The sequence below is a fragment of the Spodoptera frugiperda genome, chromosome 11, assembly GCF_023101765.2.
Source record: "Spodoptera frugiperda isolate SF20-4 chromosome 11, AGI-APGP_CSIRO_Sfru_2.0, whole genome shotgun sequence".
NCBI lineage: Eukaryota > Metazoa > Arthropoda > Insecta > Lepidoptera > Noctuidae > Spodoptera > Spodoptera frugiperda.
This window is the reverse complement of record NC_064222.1, coordinates 4,012,718-4,028,674: the sequence shown is the minus strand read 5'-3', so window position 1 is coordinate 4,028,674 and position 15,957 is coordinate 4,012,718. Positions and strand designations below refer to the sequence as shown.

The 15,957-nt window shown below is 38.7% G+C and overlaps 1 protein-coding gene across 9 annotated transcripts; it reads left to right on the top strand.

Moving 5' to 3' along the window:
* The first annotated feature begins 24 nt into the window (after window positions 1-24).
* On the top strand, window positions 25-15,861 carry LOC118274518 (histone-lysine N-methyltransferase SETD1). 9 transcript variants are annotated; one of them, XM_050696795.1, is made up of 30 exons: window positions 25-153; window positions 643-882; window positions 1,342-1,591; window positions 1,944-2,138; window positions 2,429-2,577; window positions 3,351-3,509; window positions 3,921-4,020; window positions 4,754-4,864; window positions 5,578-5,711; window positions 6,087-6,238; window positions 6,485-6,624; window positions 6,755-6,919; window positions 7,082-7,229; window positions 7,529-7,653; window positions 7,913-8,143; window positions 8,344-8,553; window positions 8,644-8,759; window positions 9,015-9,129; window positions 9,514-9,558; window positions 10,643-10,724; window positions 10,976-11,124; window positions 11,356-11,474; window positions 11,636-11,900; window positions 12,228-12,378; window positions 12,634-12,760; window positions 12,848-13,139; window positions 13,306-13,501; window positions 13,704-13,810; window positions 14,095-14,289; window positions 14,491-15,861. In XM_050696795.1, exons 2-30 carry the CDS (start codon window positions 644-646, stop codon window positions 14,662-14,664), a joined length of 4,641 nt encoding a protein of 1,546 aa, XP_050552752.1. In that variant the 5' UTR covers window positions 25-153; window position 643; the 3' UTR covers window positions 14,665-15,861. The 9 variants fall into 9 exon arrangements, with proteins under 9 accessions (XP_050552752.1, XP_035447926.2, XP_050552753.1 ...); XM_035592033.2 differs by having other exon boundaries at window positions 27-223; window positions 7,928-8,143; XM_050696796.1 differs by having other exon boundaries at window positions 27-223; window positions 7,913-8,128.
* The last annotated feature ends 96 nt before the right edge of the window (window positions 15,862-15,957 follow it).

Below are 15,957 nucleotides of genomic sequence, written 5' to 3'. Positions count from 1 at the left end.
ACAAAAATTTGTCCATGAAGTATTGAAATTTTGACGTAAAAAGTCCTGACACTTTGGTAGCTTCAAAATGTATACTTTATGAATAAACATTGTGGTAGAAGAGTCAACTGAAGATTTTATAATAATGTTTGATAAAATATAAATAAAAATACAGTTAGTAATGTTTTCAATATACTTCAAGTTATTAAATGTGCTGATTGTATTTTAAGTAAAAGGATAGAATGTGAGTATGATTTTAATCCACTCGACAGCTTCGAACTGGTCGTCACCATGGAGAGAGCTTGCTGTAGAAAATTATTTTATATTTCAGTTTTGTGGTGTTAAAGTAGCATAAATCTAATTGCAGCAATGGCCATGGAAATTAAGGAGTTGTAAATTTATACAAGGTTTAAAAAGATATTGCATCTTGTAACTACAACTCTGGCACAAATTGAAAACTGTATGATTTTCTAACATATTGTTTTATAAACATTTCAGGTTCGTTATTATGGAAAATCGGTACATTTGTATACTAAAACGTTTTATTACAGACCTTGGGACCCTCAAATAACACCAGCCCTCGTTATTTGAGAACATTTGTTGATTTATTGGCATTGGGTGAGGTTATGTTTTATAAAACAATATTACTATTTTATGTTGCAGAATGAATGGAGGAATGGAGCATAAAACTCCAGGTCACAATGTGGTGCCCCATAAAGCGCCTAAAAACTATAAATTGCTTATGGACCCTTTCCTTGTGAAGGGAGTTACAGCAAAAGTTTATAGATATGATGGCACTGTTCCTGGCGACACAACTTATCCACCGGTGCAGTGCAGAGACCCTCGGTCGCAGCTTTCAAGGATATGGAATCGACTAGAGCCAGCAGATCTCCCAGTCCCTAGGTACACATGCTGATTTGTTGTAACATTTTGACAAAAATTTGATATATTTAAAACGAATGTTAATTGCATGTATTGATAGTGAATAACAATTAAATCAGTTAAATTTAATAAAATACAATCAGAAGAAGTTAGTTTTGTCAACCTAGTAAGGTACTGTCTTGCAATAATAAGCTAAAAATTATGTTTCTATCTCGGTGACATAACCAAATTAAGAATTGCAGTATACAAACTATTCCAGCATTCACCATGCTTTTTAACTTAAAATTAATGTAGAAATAAGATTATAACTGGAATCAATGCTAAATTATTGGAGAAAATGTAATTTTGGTTATAAACTTCTTTGTTTTTATTATAGGTTTAGTGACAGTGGTACCAACATAACATTTTGTTTTGACATCTTGTGTATTAGCGCGAATTTTAAAATTTCTGTCCTAATGATTAATTTTATTTTATTTTCAGGTTCAAAATAGATAAAAATTATGTAGGAATACCTCCCCAATTAGAAATCACTATAGGAAATTTAAATGACAATATTGATAAAGCATTTCTGGCAGATATGATGAATAAAGTTGGTCCCTATGAAGAATTAACAATATTCTACCATCCAATCACAAACAGACATTTGGGATTTGCAAGAGTAGTGTTTCAAGATGTAAAATATTCTAAGCTATGTGTAGAAAAATATAATGGAAAATCTGTCATGGGTCAGGTATGTATGAAAATCTTTTGATATTTTTAAGTTAAAGTAATTTTAATAAATATATAAACAAAATTTAAATTATAAATGGTGTGTATTAAAAGTTACTATTATAACTATAGACTTATTACAAGCTGTCTGGAGTTTATTAAGTTGTCAGGTCGAGCATTGATATGTGCTTCACTTTCAACTTATAGACTGCAGTTATACCTCATGCAGAATAGCTTTACTAACTGTGCTTGTGAAAATTGTTTGATATTATTTACTTTTCTGTGATTTATTTCAATGGCTTCCTTGCCAATTCATTGCAAATCCCGCAATTCATTGCATATAATAAAATTACTAATTTAATTTCTATTTGCAGGTGCTTGAAGTCTTCCATGATGCTTTTGGTAAGAAATGCCAAGAAATGTTTGAAAATAAGACTGTTGAGAAGAAGCCCCAGCTGGTGGCACCTCCTATTGTCACCAAGCCTCCAGTCATTGTTGAGGAAGTCAGACCAACTAAGATAGACCCCACACTCAGCAAGAGATTAGAGGAAGCTAAAATAACAGAAAAAGTGAGTTATATTTTCTGCCATTTTCTTAACAAATAATATTTGATTTAGAAGAGGATACAAATACTGAAAGTCTTGTGCAACAAATAGCTCCTAGAAATTAGACTTTGAAATCAAGTAACATATTGTCAGGTTTTGAATGATTGAAAGAATTCTTAACACTTAAAATGCCATGTCAGCTATTGGTGATTGACTGATTTAAATGGAAATTTAACTTTCACTAATTTTAAAACTACAATATCATTGTTAATATCATGGACGAACCATACTGTTTTTTTTTTGCTATTTATCAGGAACCATACTCCCGCTACAAGGATAGCATAGATCATGCGAGTGACAGTAACACGCGGTGGTCGGACGAAGAGAGAGAGTACCGACATCGACACCGTAGCCGCGGCGAGCGAGACAGAGACAAGGATAGGGACCGAGGAGATCGAGACCGGTAAGTGTTTACTTATAATATGTTAATTACAGTAAATAGCACTTAAATTATGGTGGAAGTAATATTGTTTCAAAAGAATGACTATATTGGTTGTGTAAATTTGATCCTGTTTGTTATCACTTCTGGTTAAGTTTCAATTTGTCTAACTGGTGGATAACTTCAAATATGTGTAGTAAAATATTTGTTGGTGAACTTAAAGAGAAACTTAATCAGCAGTGACTGTTTAACATTTAATAAAATAATCATCCAAAATGATTCATTGTCTTGAGGAAATAATATTTGAACATTATAACAATAGGATTGTTCTAAAATTCTCATTAATATTTCTTACAAGCAAAAAATGCAAGAGGAAATGTCGGCGAAGGTACTAACATTTTGAATAATAATTGTGATTTCTTTTCTGTGCATTTTTTTAGTTAATTTTTTGCCTGATTGTAGTGTCTATGGATTTAATTTTTTATATTGTTTTTATGTAAACAGATTTATTTATGCATATTTTTTATCAATTGGCTTTAGACTTTAGATATATCAACTGGTTTGATTTATTATGTATCTTGTTTCGTTTCCCGAATTGCTCCACACAAAACTGTCTTTTTTTCCAAGCTTTTACTTCCTGATGGTATAAAAACATAATTTCAGTTGAAATATGCATTTTTATTTTGCATCGTACAAATTTAATCGATATTAATTGTAAACGAGTGCTTGAGATTGTGTTTTTCTTTGTTATTTAATAGTGTAAGGTTATGTAAACTACTACGTAATAATATTTGCAGAGAGCGATACCGCGAGCGTTACGGACGCGGTACGAGCGAGACGAGCGAAGCGACGTACGCGTCCGGGCACGCGCCCGAGGTGCCGTACACGCCCCACGCGCCGCACCCCACGCACCCGCCCCCTGCCGCCATGCCGTACGAACCCTACTACCAACAGAGGTGACACTTTTTTGTAACTGCATAGACCAAAATACTCATTTTTTATCCTCATTGATAAAAGATTGTGAGCAAAGCAATGTAGTAACATTTTTATTATTACTTGAGAACCATAAAGTACTTAGGAAAATGTTTGATGCCTGTTAACTTTGTGTTAAAGAGTCTTTTAGTGCACTCGAAAAGTACTTCAAATAAATATCATCATTCATCAGTGACATGTTTTGCAATCTATTTAGCAATGATAGAGCTTGATCACATGAGATGTTTTAAGTTTAAGCCATCGTGGGTTGGAACGTAGGTCCACGCGAGACAATTTATTTTCTATTGTGTCCTATATACTGGCAGCCAACATAAGATTGTTAGTTGTATATAAATAATGTATAGTATCAATATATTTTTATTTGTTACCAACAGCTATGGGTACGGCTACACGCCGGGCAGCGCGGCGGGTGGGAGTAGTATGTGGTGGGGTGACTGGAGACATCCACATCACACCTCACATCACCACTCACACGTGAGTCATACCATACCAATACTACTCTACTACATAATATATTATAGAGACCGGCAACATACTTGTAACTCAAGTAGTACTGCTGGTGACCATGGTCAACACTGATCACTACCATCAAGTGTTTGCTTGTTTGTCCCTTTTCCCATAAAAAAACTAAACAAGCCGTATAGTTGAGTTTAGCTAAAGCTGGCATTGGATCTAATGACTAGATTTCAGTAACTAGTTAATTTGAAAATAAAATCAGTGCAGAACTGTACATAAAATAACAACCTCTTTTATAATGTTTTTATTTTAAAAATAATTTGAGTGGTTTTATGTGTTTGATGTCCTTATAATAGCGTGTACAAATACTAACAGCAGTTACTGCGTCCCCATCAATTCATTACATGCCACTTGGACAATCTTACATTATTGCTTATCCATCTTGCGTCGCATTCCATAAGTCATTCATACTACTGCGTTGTAAAAATTGCAATATTTCCGATTCATTAATTTCTTCAAGGGTGTTGGCTATTGTGTAAAATTATGTGTTTTCTTGCATAATCTTTTTTCAAATATAATGCAAACTCTTCAATATCATTTAAGCTCAGAAAAGCTTTAAGATTTAATGGCAAATGTTACACTTTTAACTGCCAATCTCAGATGCATTATTATAGCAATAAATCACTCTGTTATCTATATTATTGGTGTAAAAATGGGCGTAAATAAAGTAGAAGTTGTAACGAATGTGAAGCTGGAGCGTCGTTCGTCGGCGACGCCGGGGTGGGTGGCACCCGCTACACCGGTCAACAAGGACATGCACTCGCCCGACCTCAGGGACAAGGAGCGACCGCACAAGGAGAAGGTCTGCTTACACCGTATTACATAATACACGGCTATAACAACAAAGAATAAATTATTATAATAATTGTATAAAAGAATCCCTTCTCGTATATAAAAATATTTTAAAGTTTCTAATTAATACTTATATGTGTTAGTGATGTATCCGTGTATTACGTAATCTGTGGTCTTTCTGTAGTGGGCGTAGGTGTACACGATATGTATTACTTGTAGCTTGATGTAGCTGTGAAATGCTACTGAATATTATTTTTGAATTTTTCAATACCTACCCATTATAGAGATTGAAGTCTTCTCTATTGATGAATGTAATTTAAGCCAAAGTCAATGAATGTTAATGCACCCTTATATTAGGTTATGTTAGATGTAAGTTATGTAAACACACCACTTTCACTTAGCATGAAGCATGTTCACAGTTTTCATCAATTCATGTCACTTGCACCTTTAGTGTTCATTAGATGTAAATTGCATGGCTTTGCGTAAAAAGAACACAAGTAAACTGTTCAAGGATGCTCAACTAATTTCAAGTCATACCGGGACTCATAATTATGAGCTTCGAGGACGGTTGTGTCACCACTTCCAACATTGGGTTGGGTATAATGCTGTATTTATCTATGTATGAGCTTACTACTAACATTATCATCTGTGCATGTATTTATAGTTCAGTTATAAAAGACCATTACCCAGCACAGTTGAGTATAACAGTACTGTTGACTACAGGAAGTGCCCGTGGACCCTAAGTCTGCGGAGGTAGTGGAGCCCCGCCCGCCCGAAGACATCACGGACAGCAAGGAACCAGAGCCCAAGCCACCGCCACCCGCTGAAGAACCCAAGAATGTCGATCTCGATACTAGGTAACAATAATAGCTGTTTTATGGTGTTAGATGGTTAAAATAAAGTCGAATATTGATATGGCATTTAAATGAGACCTCTGAATTGCTTTCGATGTTTGTTTTTTTTTCTCAGAGTAGTCAGTATATGGGCATTAACTAGCTGTATTAAACAATATACGAAACTAGCAAACCCGGCGAACCTGCTTTTGTCTTGAAATTTTTCCTGAATTTTCTTTCCTATCAAAACTAAACTAAACCTCACGGAGCCCGACACCTTTCCAACGAATACAAAACCGTGGAAATCGGTTCGTGCGTTCTGGACTTATAGGGTCAGGAAGGAAACCCGACTTATTTTTATATTATAGATTATACTAAAGTAATGTAAAATGTTTACAGAATAGCGATGTTGCTGAAGGGTGTCAGTACAGGCGGCGGCATGGCGCCACCATTCCTTGCTCTCGGTATTTCTTCAGAAGAGGAGGACGAGGACCGCCTACCTCCTAACATACCTGACATCGACACACATAACCCGCCCTCGGATGACGATGGTAAAATATTCATTTCTTTCTCATAATTAAGCTAATAGTTTTTTATTGATTTGAGGCGTGATTGCTTCACGCAGTTTGTCCAAACATTACCTATAATAGCCCGTTTGCGCAATGTTAGCGCCCTTTTTGCACAAGTTTAATGCCATGTTTGCGCTAAGTCATCGCTGTTTTCATACTGAGCCTTCGTTCAATTCTATTTGAGCTATATTTTTGTAAGATTTTTTATTTCTTTTTATTGATTTGCAGGTTCAATAAGCGAAGACCGAGAGAGTATAATCTCATTATGTTCGATGAAGAATGTGGATCCTGAACCGCTGTCTACGACTCCGTCACCTTTCCTAGAACGCCAAAACTACCTCGATTGTTTACACAATACTATAGAAAGAGTAAGTTTGTTACTTTACTTTTACTTATCGTAAAAAATACAAAATCTTTACTTGATTTAGAATAAAATACCGCTGGATTTTATAGGGGCTAAAAAGAGCTTGTCTTAAAAATACAGTTGATTTTGTATAGGATGCACAAAAGCCAGCCCCCGCTCCTAGAAAGAAGTTTCCTCCTATTGACAAGATTGGGTCGGACATCTCGTCCTCGGAGGATGAGCTACTAACGGGAGAGGACCCGCGACGCTCACCCGCCGAGGAACAAAACCGGGACCAAGATAACTTGGACGATGATCAGGTATGAACGAAATTGCAGGTTTTAGTGATGCTATTTAAACTGGTTCTCTAAATATATATAGGACTTTATTACTAAGCCATAAGTTTCAAAATCTTTTGTCAATATTTGACAAACAATATGATGTGTAAGTATGTACTAATAAATATTTTTTTTACTTGATAGATGTCGTTATCATCGCTATCGTCGACGGAGGCTAAGATAGAGGAGCAAGTCCCCGCGGAGGCGTACTACCCGACGTATCCCCCCACTACCGCGCCCCCACCACACCCACACCCTCACTACTACCACCAACCTATGTGGCCACCTACTGGTAAACATTGATTGAATTACTAATTTATTTGCTAACTAGATAGTGACGTCATTTGACATTGATTGGAAACCTAGTATTTTGAGCAAGATTTTTGTTTCTTTTACAGAAACTAAAACTTTTACTGAATACTTGTTAGTGCTTGGTCGTGTGTTCCCATTTTCTTTATAGGAATGGATATTTGATATCTTTACGTTATGGTCATCTGTACTCCTATCTTCAACCCGTCTGCCGAGCGTGTACATTATTGCAAATCCTGATATGTAGAGGAGCTATAGTTAACAATACGTTTATGTGTGCAGCGTACCCCCCGCCCGGGTACGGTCCGGAGCTGGCGGGCGTGATGCCGTACGGCGCGACGTTCGCGGCGCCGCCCATACTGCCGCACCACTACCCTGCATACACCGAGCCCGCGCAGCCTGCACAGGTAACCGGATGCATACTTTATGTTCACTAGTTTAAACTGGATTTACACTTACCAAAATATGTTTGATTTTAGTTCCGTAAGCACGTTACAAAAATGTTTAGTCATTCATACCTTTGATTGTGTATTACATTACAGTAATTTCAAAATCGAAATGCTTGAACTCCTTGCCTCGAAGATAACACTTGTATTAACCTCTGTGTATTTATATTTCTTAGCAACAAAATACTAACCGAAAAAATAACTGTGTATAACATCACAGTCTGAATATTCTCAGGAGCTGGACAACCCTTACTACCCGACTATAAACAGTGTAATAGAACGCGTCACTGCCGAGCTCAAACAAATTCTAAAGAAGGACTTCAACAAGAAGATGATTGAGAGCACCGCATTCAAGAGCTTCGAAGTCTGGTGGGATGAGCAGAGTCGGAAGAACAGACAACCCAAGCCCAAGGAGGAAGCTGGACAACCTTTACAGGTACAAAACCCTCCTGTAAGTGTTTTTTTTTTTCATTTTGATTCGTGTACTTTTTTTTTAAACAACTAGTAACTCATTTCTAAACTCATACACAGAACAATGAAGAAACTTCATTTAATATATAGAATTTACAAAGTTTAATTTAATTTTTTTTCATACAATTAAGTTTGGGAACAATAATGTACTGTTTTATGTGATCATTATAAAATTTCCAGGATATCTCCAACAAGAAGGAAGAAGCAGTGGACTCGATAAAGTGTATCATGGAGTCCCGAGAGATCGGGCTTGAGCTGGGCGGGTACGGAGTGGGCATAGGCCTAGGGCTCCGTGCCACTATACCTAAGATGCCCAGCTTCAGACGGAAACGGAAAATACCGTCACCTGTCTTCATGGATGATGACTCTTCTAAGAGGTTAAGTGACCAGGTACTAAACATTTTCTTATACACTCACTATCTCTTATTAATAGTATTTTAAACGCAAAAGTTGTTATACAAAATTATACTGTGTCCTTAGGAGGAAATGGTGCAAAATTCAGACGAAGAGAAGGAGGTGCCGACGAGTCCGCGGAACAGAACGACTGGTTCGTACCTATCCAGGAGTCGTCGGCGGCAGTCCAGCAGCTCATCCAGGTAAGACTATCATCTATTACACAATGAAAATATCAAACCAATGAAGGCTAGGCTAGGCTGTTATTGATGTCCAATGAAAAAGTGAAATGCCACTTTAGTGTCACCTGAGGCTCTGGTGCCATAAGCAAATTTATTAGCCACCATGCCACCCGTGGTAACAGATTGACTTAAAGGGGGAAGGAGTTTATTTTTAAAAAGAGAGTGACGCTTTTATTAAATACAACAAATAAATCATAGCGACGTAATTTTTCTTAGATCGTCATCGTCATCATCAAGTAGATCATCGTCTTCCACTGGGTCGGAGCGCAAGGGTCCCGCGCCGCGGATATACTCCGACACCGAGGACGACTCGGAACTCGACGAGGCAGAGGTACGTGTCTACTGCTCGTTTATACAGGCTGGGGGTTTATATGAGTCACCTAATGTGTTACAAACTTATGATTTATACTTAAAAGTGTAATAGATACAAGGATCGTTTGACTGGAAAAGTTTGGGCTAAATTAAAAAGAGTACGTGAGTTTTCCAAGTATATTCTAAAATATAAATTCAACCCCATACGCACTAGCCATTGACAGCCTAAGCAGTTCGACGATTACCATAGCGATTGTATCACGGTTGCATATAAAATTTAAAAAGTGGTCAACCGCGGTTAACCGCTAGAGCTTATCGAATACGCAATGACTCATATATAGCTGCAGCCTACCACTCTTTCCACTAACCCCTAACTGTTTAAAAATATGACGTTACGTTGCAGCCCTCCCAGGCGGTTGAGAACGATAAGCCGCTTTGGAGAAAAATGGTAACCGACATACTAACTACACCTTTATGTTATTAGATGTTTGTAGTGTTGGAGTTTGTAGAAACTTTTGGTTCAGTACTTTTATGGTCTTGTCCAGATGTACGGCGAAAATATCTGTGGATTTCACTGGTTTTTGGAAATTTTGTGTTCGAAACTATCCAATGTAAAGCATGTATAATTAAATCAAGGCAGTAGTGTAAGCATGGAATGTGGAATACCTACCGTTAATTCGAATCCAGGAAATTAGATTAGAGGAAATGTGAAACCAAACCTTTAAATAAATACGCATGACTTGAGGGAGTGATTCAAGTCAAAACTTCACGTTTTTTTTGCATGACCAGTTGAGAATTTCAATACTTAAAGAATCATTGAGAGAAAAGGAGTTTTTAATGAAGTAGACTAGACTTAGGCGAAATTTTGGATGTTGTCTTGTATCATGCACGAGATAAATATTGCACGACGAAGTAAAAATTGTCTTAGCAACGAGTTTATTCAACGGACTTGTTGTTGGAACATGTATGTGTTCGTTTCTATCCACCTAAATACCAACATTCTTTCCTGTCCTTAATCCCATGTACTGACCCTCGGTATTCGGTATATTATCTAGTACTAAGTAGCACAGTTTGTTGAGCAATCCACAGATAGCTTCGCCCCTATACTAACGGCCAGTCTCAGTAACTTATCTATTGATAGATTTAGCCAAGTAAAATACAATACATAGATGGGTATGCATTATCCAAAACCATCTGCTTTTCGTAGAATACAACTCCCTGAAAGTTATGACATTAATTTATAAATTCCAATGTGATTGGCAATACACTCTTGATTCCTCTGCCATTGCACGTTACTTGGGCTACGGTAACCGATATTATTATCATGAGGGAGACTATAACCTTTGTTTTTACTGATCGTAATATAAAAAAGTAATTTATTAAACTTCAAAAAAATTTGCAAAAATTGTATCTGTAGTTGCCAAATCTACGAACAGATAGGAGTGATAGGTTACTGTGACCGACTGACTGTTAGTAAGTAGTTGAGCAATGCACGCAGTGGTACTTTACATGCGAGTTTACTTTGTTTGCAGCTCAAAGTGGTGTCGAACAAGGAGCGGCTGCGGCGAGTGTACTCGTCCTCGTCAGACAGCGAGGAGGAACAGAGTCGGAGAGGTAATACTATTGCTACTTCCCTATTACCTTTATATATCTGACAACTGTGTAGTAGTCATATTATGTCTAATGACTTACTTTTGTAACTCAACTAGTTTCGAGTTACCCTAGGGGCTCATAGTAATGAGCGGCATTGTGTGGCACACGACGTAGTAAACGTCCCGCAGTTAACTTACCTATCTAACTCAATCGAATTGTGCCTATATCATGTATGTATGATTAAAATATTTACACCTTTTTTGCATCCTCAGAAAAAACCCCAATACCTACAATGGAAGCGTGGGGAGGCGAGGGCGAGGGTGAGGTCTCAGGGGGCGAAGCTCCCGCCGCAGCCAGTCCTCCACGGGACTTGTTGCTGGACAGAGTATACTCAGACTCCGAAGAAGAGAGGGAGTACCAGGTAAGAAATTACAGATCACATTTTTTGTATGGTCGGTCATATTACTTGCTATTGGTTGCTAAACGAAGTGTACAATTTTTGTGTTATCTATAAATCTTTGTCCTAGACCTAAGTATGATTTGTATTTGTAAACGCAATGGTTATAATATGTTATGCAGAAGAAAACAGTTTTAAAGTCTATTATATTACATGTTTGAAAATATTCAATGGTGTGAATTTCTATTTTTGCAGGAGAGACGGCGTCGCAACACGGAGTATATGGAACAAATCGAGCGAGAGTTCCTGGAGGAACAGAGACGGAAGATGGAGACGGATACGCACCCGCTGCCTGAGAAACCACCTGATGACAGGTATATAATATAATAGTTCTTTATATTTTCCCAAAGTAATATTGATACAATATTTTGCGTTAAAAGATCGTAGGAATTATTTTCGTTTGCGTTTTTTATTACAATTTAGACTGAAACTCAAGTACATTATTATTCATACTAATCATTCGAATTAATTTCAGTAAACCGGAGACGCAGCCAGAAGAACCTCACAGTAGTCCAATCAAGAAGGCGGCGAAGTCTCCGGAGCGTGCGCCGGCGCCGGACGACGGCTCCCAGAGCGACGACTCGGCCCCCCGGCGCGGGCGGCCCAGCGCCGGGCCCGGGTCGGGCGCCGCGTCCGGGCGCGGGGAGCCCGGCTCCGGCCCGGCCGCCCGGCAGCGCATCGTGTCCTTCAGCGACCACAGCACCACCGAGACCGCCGGCAGTGTCAACGGGATCAAAGATGTAACTACACATCATGTACTCCATCTCCACAAACTATTTCATCCACACAGACAGCACAATTATAGCTTTCGGACTGCATGGTTAGCGCAGCGACTGGCCAACCAGTCACTGTGCAATGTGGCATATTTTCGATTCCCACGCGTAACAATTATTTGTGTGATTCTCAAATTATTGTTTCCGGTTTGGGTGTCATGTGTATATGAAATTGTATGTTTGTAAAGTCACGCACGACATAAAACTAAATTTCAGACTAGATTGCATCCAATTCTAGTTTAGGTTAAATTTAAATTATTTGTAAAACTAATATCTTAAATGTAATAATTGCAGGCAAGCAGCGCGTTATCAGAAACGTCATCGCCTCAGTCGCAGGCTTCCCAGGCGTCGCAGGCGTCACAAGTGGCCCTGGACCACTCGTACTGCCGCCCGCCGCCTGAACACGCCGAGAGGAGGCCTTCCAACCATCTGCAACATGATCACGGTACGTATCTGGACTTACATACTATATGTAATGGTCATTATGGTAATTCACATAGTGGCCAACCGTTGCAGTCTCGATTCCCACGCGCAACAAGAAATAGTGTTTTGTGATAAACAAATTGTTGTTCTGGGTCTGGGTGTGCAGACCTATTTGAATTGGTTTGTTATACAAATTTATAGTAAATTTGTTTGTAAAATATTAGTGTGGGTTAATTTTAAATAAAGATAATACTTACTCGTTACGTTATACTTCCAGGTTACACATGGATGGCGGAACCGGAGAGCGCGGTGTCACCCGTGGAGGAACCCGTCAGTAAGAAGGATGCCAAGCGGCCGTACAAGAGGAAACACGAGCCGAAGAAACTCGCTGAGATACAAAACAAGTATGTAGAGCTTTCAGTACAGAAAAATGTGTGTATGTATGTTGAGTTTAATGTACTCAATATAATGATACAATGCTTGATTTCCAGACTGTACGAGCCTCGCGAGGCGGACTACGACAAGGTTCCGTATCCTAGGGTGACATTCAAGGCGCGGGACTTGATGGCGGAGATGCAAGTGATGTACGAGTTCCTGACGCGCGGCATCGACCGCGAGGACGTGGAGTACCTGCGCCGCGCGTACGACGCGCTACTGGCGGAGGACGCGCACGGGTACTGGCTCAACGACACGCACTGGGTCGACCACCCACCCACTGACGTCTGCTACTCGCCGCCCAAGAAGAAGTCCAAGAGACACAACAACATTTACGAGGATTTACAGGTGCGTTTGTATACTTAGTTTAAATTTCGGGCGATTATTCGGTCGGTTAAAAGAATTATTCTTTATTCGGACATAAGTCTACCGAAGCTTGTGTTGTGACAAGATGAGCATTGTAAAAATACCGGCATAATGAAGTTCGTATTAAGTAATTTTGAATAAACTGCAGGGTCATTCGAGCGGCTCAGCGCGCACCGAAGGCTACTACAAGATGGACGCGCGGCTGAAGGCGAAGTACAAGTACCACCACGGACGTAGCTCTGCGGCCGCCCTGCACGCCCACACTGATGACAAGAAGGCCTCCAAGATGCAAGGCCTGTCCAGGGAAGCTCGCTCCAACCAGAGGAGACTACTCACCGCTTTTGGTATGTAATCATTTTGTAAATAAGTATATATCTGTTTAAAACGCCCAGCAGATTAACCTACTCTTATCTGTACATGTTTTCATTGGATTTCCTAGTTTATATTTAAAACAATAGAGTTAAAAATAGGTTGACCTGTTGGTCTTTGCGATAAATAAGTTATTAAGTCTATACTGTTACATAATGTTCTCTCTTGCACCACCAGGTACAGACACAGATTCTGACTTGTTGAAGTTCAATCAGCTCAAGTTCAGGAAGAAGCAGCTCAAGTTCGCCAAGTCTGGCATCCACGACTGGGGTTTGTTCGCACAAGTAAGTAATCATTGATTCTTTTATGCCACAAAATCGTATAATAGTTACCTTTCCTCTATGAATTATGGTCTAATGTCTGTCCACCAAACTACGAGTTATTAACCCTCCCAGTCTTTAGCAGTTGTTTTCGAACAAAACAGTTACTACGAAATAGTTTATGTAATCATTAAGTGAGAGTACGATAGTTAGAGACTTGAACTTAGTGAATTAGTATGTATTTAAGTATAATCTTATCTTCTTTGTACTTGTCAAGATCATCATAACTAACGAATATTAATTCACAGGAGCCGATAGCAGCGGACGAGATGGTGATAGAGTACGTGGGACAGATGGTGCGGCCCATAGTGGCCGATGTACGGGAGGCTCAGTACGAGGCCACCGGCATCGGCAGCTCGTACTTGTTCCGGATAGACCTCGACACCATCATCGACGCCACCAAGTGCGGGAACCTCGCCAGGTTCATCAACCACAGCTGCAATGTGAGTATAACACATTATTGATTACTTTATATTGTATAGGTAAAACTACTCAATTTAGCTCAATTATACCCCGGCCGCACTAGAGCGGAATCGTGACGGTTTTTAACGGAACAAAATCGCAATGATAATGCAAAATTATAAAAATGTGAAACAATTTAGTAAAACAATTTAAACACTTAAATATATCGTATCTCTTTCCAGCCGAACTGCTACGCGAAGATTATAACAATAGAGTCTCAGAAGAAAATCGTGATATACTCAAAGCAGCCGATAGGAGTAGACGAGGAGATTACCTACGACTACAAATTCCCTCTAGAGGACGAGAAGATCCCCTGCCTGTGCGGCGCGCCGCAGTGCCGAGGCTTCCTCAACTGAACGCACGCTCACTGTGACCCGCGCAATGTTGTTCGAATACTACTAACGTATAATCTACTGTCGGACTGTCTCTCAGTGTCCTCGATAAGTCTGAACCTAGCCCGCAGCCGTCACCGTGAGCGAGAAAATGAATTTAGTTACATTATTAATCGATCTGAAATCTTTGAATGTGTTCATGCTCGCTCCTGTGACGGTAAATGGCTGTTAAACAAATTATTTTTATGTCGCTGCAATAATATGTTTAAGCAAGGTAATAGATAATCGCAATGTAACATCAACAATGAACTGATAAGTATATAATTAGGCTATACAATCAATTAACTCGTACTTTGTATGTGAAGGCGCGATGGCAACGATTGGAATTAATCTTTAGTGTTGTGATTTAGGCAAGGTAAGTAAATAGAATATATTCGATTCTGTCCTTACCTACCTCTCAGTATAGATCTAAACAGATGTAATTACAGATATATTATGACGTGTTCAGTTTCATCTTGTTTTCTTTTCTTTTTCTTCTTCTTATACTATACTCTCGTATCTTCCATAATGTATAAGTATCCAATAGTATAATGGACAGTTACTGAGTAGCTTCCATTACTGTAACACAACAGACTAAAGCCGGCGCCGCGCTGTGAAGGCTTTGTGACCTCGGTAGTTTTGATATCTGCCTCAAATAATTACAATATTGTCCTTTTTATGTATTTATATAATTATATTGTGAGTGTCTGTGTGACTCTGAAGTGTTTGTCAATGTATTTAATGTGAAGACCCAGTGAACATATGATGTAATTATTAAATTAGCCGCAGCAAATGATTCTTGTATTATATTATGATATTTCGACTGAGTCTAAATATATGATTCACTAGGCATAGAATGTCTGATGTAGCGAGCTGTATAATTATTTGTGTTGTACATTATTTACGTGTAAAGAGATCTCTGCTATTACGTCAGATTTGTGTAGTACACTTTTTAAGTACATCATCTTGTTAATAATTTCGAAGGCAATTCGTAACCAAATAATATGGGGTGTTAACCGAGTATTGTTTTCGATAACGTGACTATCAAGTAAACGAATGCGAGGAGTGTTGGTGACGAATATTAACTGAGTAACGATAGTATTGATGGCTGCTCGCATGAACTTTCCACTTCATATTATGTAAATGTAATAAGATTGTAAATAAAAAATTCCAACAATTTTACTACTTGTTTTATTCCACTTAACACCATGTAGAGAGGATCAGTTAGAACTAGAGGTGTATTCTAATCTGGTCGACTTGCAAATCCTTCCATATCTC